This window comes from Medicago sativa, chromosome 2, assembly GCF_051527215.1.
Source record: "Medicago sativa cultivar Bolivia chromosome 2, Bolivia_mono, whole genome shotgun sequence".
Lineage (NCBI taxonomy): Eukaryota > Viridiplantae > Streptophyta > Magnoliopsida > Fabales > Fabaceae > Medicago > Medicago sativa.
In genome coordinates, this window is record NC_140750.1 from 31,601,297 (window position 1) to 31,613,664 (window position 12,368).

Consider the following 12,368-nt stretch of genomic DNA (forward strand, 5'->3'; position numbering starts at 1 on the left):
TAACAAGAAAAGGGAAAAAGTTGTAGAAAGAAATAAAGGTAGCCTGATGCCATGATGAGAAAAGGGAAAAGGTTAAAAGTTTCTCCAAAAACCAACCTCCAACCACAAAAGGTTGAAAGTGCACCACTGGAACATAATAAAGGTAGTGTGATGCAACAATGAGACAAGGGAAAAAGACGATGGTGTTGATAATAGTTTCTTAAACTACACGGGGGCGTAGATGATAAGTTACTACTATGAATCCAACACTTTAAAAATGGGTCCCGCATAAAGTATGAGACTCTACTTATTAAACAATTCTTTTATTAACAGAAAAGCTTTCACATCACATAACTTTCTGGTGGATATAAATACATTGTTTGGGTTTGAGTTAAGTATTCATCATTTTACAAATACAAACAATGGCTAAGCATAATTTTGTTTTATCATTCCTTGTTTCTTTATTTTTGGCATCACTAATTCCGTTGGTGTGTGATGCCACTAAAAGTGGTGATGAAAGCAGTAAACTTCACATTGTGTACATGGGTTCACTTCCAAAGGAAGCCTCATATTCCCCAAGCTCTCATCATCTCAGCTTGTTGCAACATGTTATGGATGGTAGTGACATAGAAAATCGCTTTGTTCGAAGTTACAAGAGAAGTTTCAATGGTTTTGCTGCTGTACTCAACGATCAATAAAGGGAAAAACTTGTTGGCATGAGAGGTGTGGTCTCAGTTTTTCCAAGCCAAGAGTTTCACCTTCAAACCACAAGGTCGTGGGACTTCCTTGGACTTCCTCAATCATTCAAAAGAGATCAAACTATTGAGAGTGGCTTGGTGATTGGAGTCATAAATAGCGGAATATGGCCAGAATCTGAAAGTTTCAATGATAAAGGTATGGAAATATATATATATTCTTGATAACAATCCTAATATCTTAAATGTTATAATTGTCATACATATTTTTTTTAAATGATTTTCATATCTATGAAATATTTAACTTGCTTAAAATGATAGATAATTAATTAATTTAAATAAATTTTTATTGTTATATTTAATTAATTTCCTCTTATGCATAGATTTTTTAATAATGTTGGTCATCGTGAGTATCTTAAGATATTGAGCAATATTATTGTTTATATCGTAGGAAGAAAGTATAATATGTTTAAAAAAATTGTGGTAACCTACTATATATGATGATCTTGTTAATTTTATTTTTTTATTTTATTTTTATAATTTATCAGGTCTTGGTCCGATTACAAAAAAGTGGAGGGGAGTTTGTGATGGCGGTGTTAATTTCAGTTGCAACAAGAAGATCATCGGAGCACGATTTTACGCTGTTGGAGATGTGAGTGCAAGAGACAAACTTGGTCATGGAACCCACACATCATCCATAGTTGGTGGACGTGAGGTGAATGATGTGAGCTTTTATGGTCTTGCAAATGGAATTGCAAGAGGTGGAATCCCATCTTCAAGGATTGCTGCATACAAAAGCTGCAACGATTTTGGTACATGCACTAATGATGCTATATTAGCTGCATTTGATGATGCCATTGCTGATGGAGTTGACGTCATCACTATCTCTCTTGGTGCCCATAATGCCATTGATTTTTTGAGTGATTCTATATCAATTGGTTCTTTTAATGCCATGGAGAATGGAATACTCACAGTGCACTCTGCTGGAAATACTGGCCCTGTCCCAAGTAGTGTTCGTAGTGTATCACCTTGGTTATTTAGTGTTGCTGCAACTACCACAGATCGAAAATTCATTGACAAGATCATTCTTGGAAATGGACAAACTTTTATTGGGAAGTCAATTAATACCATACCTTCAAATGGCACCAAATTTTCAATAGCTGTGCATAATGCCCAAGCTTGCCCAGCTGGAGGAAATGCATCCCCTGAAAAATGTGATTGCGTGGACAAAAATATGGTGAAAGGTAAGCTTGTTTTGTGTGGATCTCCAAGGGGTCAAATGTTAACTTCTATAAGTGGTGCAATTGGTGTAATCCTTGATGCGTCACAATATGATTTCGATGCTTCACTTGTCACTAAGAACCTTACACTTAAGTTGGAATCAAAAGACTTTGTTCAAGTTCAATATTACAAAAACTCCACTAATTACCCTGTAGCTGAAATTTTAAAGAGTGAGATCTTCCATGACATCGGTGCTCCAAGAATAGCCATTTTCTCTTCTCGTGGCCCAAATCCTTCGATTCAAGAAATTATGAAACCAGATATAAGTACTCCAGGAGTAGAAATCCTTGCTGCATATTCACCTCTGAATTCACCCTCATTTGATATTCGTGACAATAGAAGGGTTAAGTACAACATATTATCTGGAACCTCTATGTCTTGCCCTCATGCTGCTGGAGTTGTTGGATATGTGAAATCATTTCATCCAGATTGGTCACCTGCAGCTATCAAATCTGCTATCATGACAACTGCTACACCAGTGAAAGGTACTTATGATGATTTGGTAGGTGAGTTTGCTTATGGATCAGGGAATATCAATCCAAAACAAGCCATTGAGCCTGGACTTGTTTATGACATTACTAAGCAAGATTATGTGCAAATGCTTTGTAATTATGGTTATAGTGCTGAAAAAATAAAACAAATTAGTGGAGATAATTCAAGTTGCCATGGAACTTCAGAAAGATCATTGGTGAAAGATATAAATTATCCTGCAATTGCGGTTCCAATACTTAAGCATTTGCATGTAAAGGTTCATAGAACAGTTACAAATGTTGGCTTTCCCAACTCAACCTACAAGGCTACTCTCATTCATCGTAATCCAGAAATCATGATAAGCGTGGAACCAGAAGTACTATCCTTCAAATCGTTAAACGAGAAACAATCCTTTGTTGTCAATGTTGTTGGTGGAGAAAAATTAAATCAAACTTTGTTTTCCTCCTCACTTGTTTGGTCAGATGGCACCCACAATGTCAAGAGTCCCATCATTGTGCAAATATCTCTATAGTTGACCATGTTATATTGTAATGGAAAACTAAATAAATGATTATTGAGTATTCAATTATGATGCACTCTATATCTACAGTTGTTCTTTTAATCAAGTTTCTACTAATAATATAAATATACACAAATGTGCGCGCGCACACACACACATAGAGACACACATTATCATATCTTATCATTTTGAGAAATCATTTCTCTTGAGTTACTAGCTTAGTGCTGAGACCTTAACCTTATCTGTAAAATTTTCTCTAGTGTCACTTTGATTAATAAAATTATTATCATAACATTAAATTTTTCATTGGAGTATGTGAAGTTTTTGTAATAACGAAGGTAACACAAAAAGTCAATTGTGTATGTGTGTGTGTGTGGGGTTTTACTAGAAAACACCTTTTATGATGGTGTCTTTTAGCAAAGTTATAACTAATAAGTGGAAATCACACCTTGAGGTGTGGCTTGCTATAAGACACATTCATGGATGGCTTCTAGCAAAACCTATATATATATATATATATATATATATATATATATATGAGGATGTATACTATGAGAACACCCCCCCCCCACACACACACACACACACATTAAATGCTATATGATTATTCTAAGGTAGAATTAAAATCGAAACTAGTTTTTAGAATCGATTTTATTTTATGAAAGTTAAACAAGAGGTTTTTCTGGGAATTTGAATAAAAAACCATAATAAAAGAACCAATATTGTTTGTAATTATTTTATCACTAAGCATTTCTTAATGAATTTTTTTAATTAACATCAAGAAACAAGAATAAAATGAAACCACAAAAATCATTAAATTACATAATTTTTCAATGTTTCTAAGAACTAGTGTTGCACATTGAAAAATTTAAAATTGGGGAAACATAAATGAATAAAAATATAAAACATTAAGAAAGATAGCGTGATAAATTGAAGGAAGAAAATTGTAGAAAGGAATACAGAAGCGTGATGCCATGATGAGAAAAAGATAAAGATTGAAAGAGACTCTAAAAATTACATTTCCTTACATAAAAAGCTGTAAATTAGAATGGAAAAGGAATAAAAAAAAACGGGAATGAAGGATAAAGGGAACATGATAACGTGGTATAGTTGTAGAAAAAGGTAAGCTTGAAAGTGAAACTCTAAAAACCACAACCCCCTACATAAAAAGTTGTAAATGGAAATGGGAAAGGAATAAAAAACTGGATTGACGGATAAAGATAGCATATGTGGAGAATAAGACATAGTTGTAGAAAGGAATAAAGGCAGCGCGATGCCATGATCAGAAATCGAAAAGATTCATTGATGATGGGAATAGTTGCTTAAACTCACCGGATGCGTAGATGAGAAACTATCAATGTGGACCCAACAATTTTGAAATAGGCTTCACAATAAGTGGTGGGACCAAGATAAGTTTCACCTAATAAAATAAGAAGTGTTAGAGTTTGTGTTGAAAACATACTAAAGATAACACTCCACTTATAAATAAACTCCCTTCCTTCCATATTAGTTTGGGCTTGATTTACCTAATCAATTTTCTTGAATGAACCATCTTAAAATCCCTATAGCATCCTAGCAATCTTATGACTCAAAGAACAAAGTGATTCTAAGAAAAAGTGTTTAATCTTGAAGAATGTATGAACAATGAGTTTTGGAGACCTAGAGAGAATTGATAAAACTGATTCAATGAGTTGAGTGATATGAGGAAGTGAGAATATATAGAAAAGGAGGGCAAGTGCAAATTTTCGCCCAAAAACAAATATGTGAATCGATTCACTAAATGAGTGAATCGATTCAGACAGCTAAAAGACAAGTTTGAAGGCTATGAAGATGCTATGAATATTGAAACGCATTAGACATAAAATGAATCGATTCAAAGGACCCAAGATGAAGATTGAAACGATTCAAATAAATTAGAGTCGATTCACCCTTAAGTCATAGAGTTTTATTGATACGATTCAAAGTAATTTGACTCGATTCATCCATGATCCGATTCAGAAAATCATGAAACGATTCACCCTAAGTCAGAGACTTTTGATAATACGATTCAGATTATTATGAATCGATTGACAAGCTAGAGAAAAATGGTTATTCATGCAAAATGCTATGCAAGACACAAGGAACACATGAGACATGGATTGCTGAGTGCTTTCACAAGATTTTATGCCATATTGCTAAGAACAAAAACAACCAACATACATTAACAAAGAACTATAAACTATTATATCCTGATATCATAAAAACAAAAACCTATTCTAATACAAGCTTCAATCTCCCCCTTTTTGATGATGTCAAACAATGTTGATGAAGCAGCTTAGATCCCCTTGAAATATATCATAGAAGCAAGAACAAAACAACGAGTATACAAGCAAGAGTATCCATGCATACACATAACGCATAACACGAAAACATCATCATGTAATCTCCATCTTTAACATCGTCAAAGAGTTCGTAATAGGGAATTAAAAACTTGTAGGCATGCAACAAAAAGCACAAAGACAACAAATATCATTCAAAAAGAAAGAATTAAACAAGATTGTCCAAGCTAAAAGGAATAACATAGTAATTGGAGAGATCTTACCAAGTTTAGAAGTGTAGAAAATGTTATTATTTAGGACAAAAGGTAATAAATACGAAGTTTGCTTATTTAAAGCAAGAGGTATCTAAGATACCTAGTTCCCTACGGATCTTGAGGAAAGAATCAGATGGTAGCGGTTTTGTAAAAATGTCAGCAAGATGACACTTAGTGTTAACATACTAAAAAATCACATCCTTCTTTTCAACATGATCCCTAAGGAAATTATGCCGAATCTCAATGTGTTTAGTTCTTGAATGTAAAACTGGGTTTTTGGTAAAATTGATAGCACTAGTGTTATCGCATTTTATTGGAACACAACCTAGGTTTAAATCGTAATCAAGTAGTTGTTGTTTGAGCCATAAAATTTGTGAGCAACAACTACCGGCTGGTACATATTCAACCTCACCGGTAGAAAGAGCAACGCTATGTTGCTTTTTGCTATGCCACGAGATTAAACAATTTCCAAATAAATGGCAAGTTCCGCTAGTGCTTTTTCGATCCGATTTTCACCCGGCAAAATTGAAATCCGAAAACCCAACTAGACAACAGAATCCTTTTTGGATACCATAAACCAAAATGAGTAGTTTCGCTTGAGTATTGCAAAATTCTTTTAACAATTTTCAAATGAGCTTCCTTAGGGGAGGCTTGGTATCTAGCACACATACAATCACTAAACATGATATCGGGCCTACTTGCTGTTTAATATAGCAAAGATCCTATCATACCTTTATACCTTTTGCAATCAACGTCGATGCCAAATTTATCCTTGTCGATTGAGAGAGCTGATGCCATGGGAGTGGAAATAGACTTGCAATCTTGCATATCAAACTTCTTGAGTAGCTCCAAATCATATTTAGTTTGATTGACAAAAGTTCTCACTTTGGCTTGCTTTATTTGTAGACCAAGGAAGAAGGTGAGCTCCCCCATGAGAGACATTTCGAACTCACCCTGCATTTGGTTAGGAAATTCTCTACACATACTTTCATTAGTAGAACCAAAAATAATATCATCAACCTAAACTTGAATAAGTAGAATATCCTTTCCCTGGCGTTTACTAAACAAAGTAGTGTCAACACTACCACGAGAAAATTTTTTTCTAAAAGAAATCTCCTCAACCTCTCATACCAAGCTCTAGGAGCATATTTGAGACCATAAAGAGCTCTTTTTAATTTGAAAATGTGATCGGGAAACTCAAGATCTTCAAATCCAGGTGGTTGTGATACAAAACTTCTTTGTTTAGTAGGCCATTTAGAAAAGCGGGCTTGACGTCCATTTGATAAAGTTTTGAAGTCAAGACAACAAGTAAATGCCAAAAGAAGAAGTATATCCTCAAGGCGGGCTACTGGAGCATAAGTCTCCTCGTAGTTGATCCCTTCCTCTTGGTTGTATCCTTTTGCCATAAGCCTTGCCTTGTTTCTATAATATATGTAGTTAAACTCTATGTTAAAGGTTAAATTGAATTCTTATTATAGGAAAAGGATTAGATTCTCCAATTACTTTGAAGTCTCTACCTTTGTTTATGTATATGTGACAATATGTGTATGCTGGATTTCAAAAGAGACAAAATTAATAACAATGTATGATATGTGTTAGTTTAAGAGTTGACCTTGTGACTAGCTAAAGAATTTGCTTAAAGAAAGTGGTATGAATTGCTTTTGTTTTATTCACTGTTTGAGATCTTCACTCCTAAATACTCCATTCGTCCCTATATATAAGTATGGTTGTTTTATCAACTATTCTTTTGTGATATTGTTGAACTTACTTCGATGAGAGTCATTTTTTTCTTCCATAGGGACGACTTCTTGTCTCGAGGATTTAAACTGAAATTGTAAGGGATGGAAGGATGGACCTATGATGTGCAGCTGAAACAGGATGCTCAAGTTGTTTTTGGTGATGAAATTAGACACCTTGGTTTGTGGGAAAGGTTGAATTGATAATGAATGAGGCTGCACCCATTTTTATCTCTCATTTTGAATTGTAAGTCTGAGATCATACTTAATCTTGTGCAAAAATCTCACATTAGGGTGTGAAGAATTTGATGATGAATCCTCTCTCCCTCTGGCCATTCTAAAAGGATCTTCTGCTTTTATACTGCTGGTGTTAGGCTGCATTGTATTCAGCTTAGGAAGAGATATAAGTGAAATTAAGCACTAGATATTGTGCTTGAACTTCCAGAAATTACTATAGACAAGATCAAGTAGTTAAACAATGCTTTCTCACCCTCAACCAAACAATCGTCAAAGACGATGAAGAGCAGTTTTTATTACCATTTGATCAAAAGGTCTTCAATTATCACGACGAATTTGTTGAATGTTTATATCACCACCCTTTTGAAGATCACAAGTTTAAAAGAATTTGCTATAGATATGTTCAAGGGCAAATCCTATTGAATAACATTAAATTCAATGAAAATAACATCACAGGGCAAGTTTGATTGTACTCAGTGTCCTACAACCTCTTGAAAGGATGGTTATAAAGTTTGACTAGGTAATGAAAAACCCAACCAAGAATAAGTTCCAAAATTATTGAATGCACACTAGATTTGCAAAACCAAACAAGAATAAGCTTAGATCCATAATCAAATAAGAACTAAGAAAATTTAACAATTTCAAAATATATAAGTATCATATTAACTATTAATTATATCGATCTAAAATAGTAATTGCTATTCCAATAACTATGTCTACAGAAACAACCACAAGTATATATCTTAGCACAAAACGACCACGAGTTAGCAATTATTACTCGTAAAAATCATGACTCAGAGAACCAATAAATCGAAAATCATGTATTTAAGAACAATAACCCCATTAACATATATATATATATATATATATATATATATATATATATATATATATATATATAGGGTTTTGCTAGAAGACACCTTTTATGAAGGTGTCTTTTAGCAAATTATTCTGTGAGCATTTGTTAAAAGACACCAACTAATTTTTATGAAGGTGTCTTTTAACAAAGTTATAACTAAAAAGTGGAAATCACACCTTCATGTGTGGGTTGCTAAAAGACACCTTCATGGGTGGCTTCTAGCAAAACCCTAATTTAATTATTCGTATTTATTGAGAGAATAGGTAAGGGGAAAGTAGATGAATTGGTTAGTCGGTTAAAGAGTGAGAGAAAATAATATTTAGGAAGAAAATAGAGTTTTTCTTTAGAGAGAATAAGAAAGTAGAGTGCAAACGGAGGTGGATTAGTAAAATTTGGGTAGAGAAGAGGTGTAGTTAGTGAGATGAGTAGTGCTTTAATGATTTAGGTAAAGGGGAGTTTGAATAGCAAGATGGTGTAGTTACAGAAAGAATAATAACAAATTTAGGAGGTACATATTTTAATTTTAAAGATTAGTAACAAACTTAGCTGATGATTATAAATAGATGAGAATATTAGAAAAACAGGGTTACTAACAAACAAAGAAAAGGTTAGAGAACGAAAGAAAACTAGGGTTGTGGAGAGAAGACGCAAGATGGGATATCAAGGAGAACATAGAGATATATTTCACCGTAGGAAATCATCAAACTCTACAAACTAAGGTATGGTCTATATTCATCTTAAGGGTCGTATTGAACATATGGATAGTGAAGGGTTTTTGTTTTACTTGATCTTCTGATGAATTCATGTTGTTCTACGCTGTTATAATGTGTCTTGATATATGTGTATATATGTTATCGATGCCTATCACTTTACCGTAGTCTATTTGTAAATCTGTGTAAATCGATGCCTTTACTTTGAATTGATCATATATATAAAAGACACCTTCATAAAAGGTGTCTTCTAGCAAAACCCATTAAATTAATAATATCAAATAAATCAATACTATTAATAATATTAATATTAATATCATCAAAAAATAATACTAATAAAATAATTTTAAAAATCGGGGTGTTACACGTGATGCATAAATTCGGCTAAAGAGCAGCTGAAATCTCGATATTTCAGCACAAATATATTTAAGTAGATCGGATGTTTCCTTAAATGTTGCAACAACATTCTTAAAGACTAAGTTAAACATAAACCGCCTTCCTCTGCTTCTAGAATCACGCTATCTTGGTCAACTTTTCTCGTGAAACAAATCTTTGGATATTATATGAAAATTTTCACGTTTAAGATAAATCTCCAAGAATGTGGATCAAGGCACGCTATGATGTCGTACCAACATGTTAAGACATTATGTATGACATCTTGCTATAACTAAAGTTTTAACAAAATGCAACCAATACATGTCTAAAAACCTAACAATCTCAACTTTTGGCAAATTTTGGCCAAAACGATCTTTGCATCATGATCAGAAGAGTGAGAGATCATATGGTCATATCTTCTTTTATTTTAAAATAAGAATTCAGCTCGAAAGAAGATAACAGAAGAACTTCAACATTATTTAAAAGATTTACTTTAAAAATAATCCACAAATGGACATGTTGAGACATATTGAAAGAATATTCCTTTAAGATCATTCTTAATTCCGAAAGGACATTATTATTTCAAAAAGGGACTATGATCTTAATAGTACTCTTTAGTCCGAAGGGACTTATATTATCGAGGGTACTATGTTTTTAAGACCATTCTTAATTCCGAAGAGACATGAAACCGAAAAATGGACTATGGTCTTAAAAACACTCTTATTTCCGAATGGACAGAAAAAGGAGATGAAGAGAAGAAAGACTCGTCAACACAAGTCGAGAAAGGAAGAAGAGAGAAAGAGTTCCCGACAACTCAATGAAACTCTTTGATGTGTTTTTTGACCTATGTGAGCTCTCCTTTTATAGGGAGAGTTTGTAACTACTTTGGAGAAATTTAAGAATTAAGTAAACTTAAAAATTAAGCAACCCACGTATCAGCTCAAGTAATAAACTAATCGGATAAGTTTAAAAAGAAACAAACCCACAAGATTAGCTGAAACAAACTAATGAAGGAAAGATAGGAAATTCAGTTGGATTCTCAATCTCATCACAACAAACATAACCTAAAATTATGGGAAGTGATATCCATGAATCTATACTATATCTATACTATATATAAAGAAAACTACCTCTTTCAGCACACTTTTGGGTTGAAATTTTTTTTTTCTCCAAAAATACCCTTAATTTTAAATACAAATAGCCAATTATAAAATAACACGTAGATTAATAATCAATGTCACTAATCGTCACCGTTAGCTTTCTTTTACCACCGTTAACAACATATCAAACTCACAAAAAGTTTGAAAATTATATTTGCATTCTTTATGTCTCTTCTCATGAATTAAAATCGATCCAGAATTCATCATAGTACCCTCTGATCAAATCTCATCACCTCTAAAAAATTAGAAAGTTCCAAGGCTCACGAACTTGATTAATACTTCTGAAGCACCATTGAATGAAATATCTTTAAGGTCCACTTCATGAATTGAATATCTTTCTGTTTTATCCTTTGAGCAATTTACTTTCCGCCAACATTACAATTCAAGCTTTGTTTTTACTTTTTTTTTTATTAGAAGAATGAATGAATCAGAATTTGAGAAAATCAAAGTTGAACAATAATCACTTATGAAAAAAATAATAATCCAAAGTTTATGTTTTTTCCTGCTTTATTTCTCACGAGTCTATGAGTTTTTTTAATTTTTTTTTAAACAAAAATAATAGCCGATGAGGATTGGACTATAAATCCTCTAAAAAAAATTAGTAACAAACGTGAGCAAAAAATATTGTTAAAGATTGGACTTTAAATCCTCTAAAAAAATGATTAGTAACAAACATGAGTAAAAAATAATGTTAAAGATTAGACTTTAAATCCTCTAATAAAAGATTAGTAAAAAACTAAGCAAAAAATAATGTTAAAAATTGAACTTTAAATCCTCTGATAAAAATATTAGTAACAAACGTGAGCAAAATATTATGATTCAAAATCTTTTAGAAAAAGATTTGTTAGCACTATATTAAATGGACTATAAATCCTCTTAAAAAAATTTGTAATAAACGTGAGCAAAAAATATTGTTAAAGATTGGACTTTAAATCCTCTAAAAAAAATTAGTAACAAACATGAGCAAAAAATAATGTTAAATATTAGACTTTAAATCCTCTAATAAAAGATTAGTAACAAACGTGAGCAAAAAAAATTAGTAACAAACGTGAGAAAAAAAATAATGTTAAAAATTGGATTTTAAATACTCTGATAAAAATATTAGTAATAAACGTGAGCAAAATCTTTCAGAAAAAGATTTGTTAGCACTACATTAAAAATATTAATAAGTAGGGTTCTCACAGTTCATAGTTCGTTCCCGCATTGTTTAGTTTTTCTCAACCTCTCTCTGCCCTCTGCATCAGAATTCAGAATTAACCTGTAAGTTTTTTTTTTCTTTCATGTAACAACTAATCAAAGTTGATTAATTTTATGGATTAGTTGACTTTGCTGGTTTATAAGTGATTATGATTCAAATTATTTTCGATTAATTTTAAGAATTATTTGACTTTGCTGGTTTATAATTGCTTATACAAACTATGATAGTGTTTTTTTTTTATCTACAAGCACACCTTTGGGTTGGACTTTTCTTTTCAAAAATACCCTTAATTTTAAATACAATCGCCAATTATAAAATAATACATGGATTAGTAATCCATGTCACTAATCGTCACTGTTAACCCTTTTTACCTCTGTTAACCAAAGATCAATCTCACAAAACAACAACTCATGTTACTTTTTTATCAGCCGCTTTTATGTTGTACATCTGTGTTGTTCCCCTCAATACAACCAATAAAGATTGTGAAGTATTTCCATATCCCTTCCACAAAAAACAGTATTCCATTCTATTTTATTGATATAAATTACTCATCCTTAGTCTTTGATCAATTATAA

At 32.4% G+C, this 12,368-nt stretch overlaps 1 protein-coding gene across 1 annotated transcript; it reads left to right on the forward strand.

Annotated features, from left to right (window-relative positions):
* The first annotated feature begins 345 nt into the window (after positions 1–345).
* LOC146946252 (subtilisin-like protease SBT4.3) lies at positions 346–3,048 on the forward strand. Its single transcript, XM_085744406.1, has 2 exons — positions 346–873; positions 1,223–3,048. The coding sequence occupies exons 1-2, from the start codon at positions 696–698 to the stop codon at positions 2,956–2,958; spliced, it is 1,914 nt and encodes a 637-aa protein (XP_085600532.1). The 5' UTR covers positions 346–695; the 3' UTR covers positions 2,959–3,048.
* Positions 3,049–12,368: the final 9,320 nt, after the last annotated feature.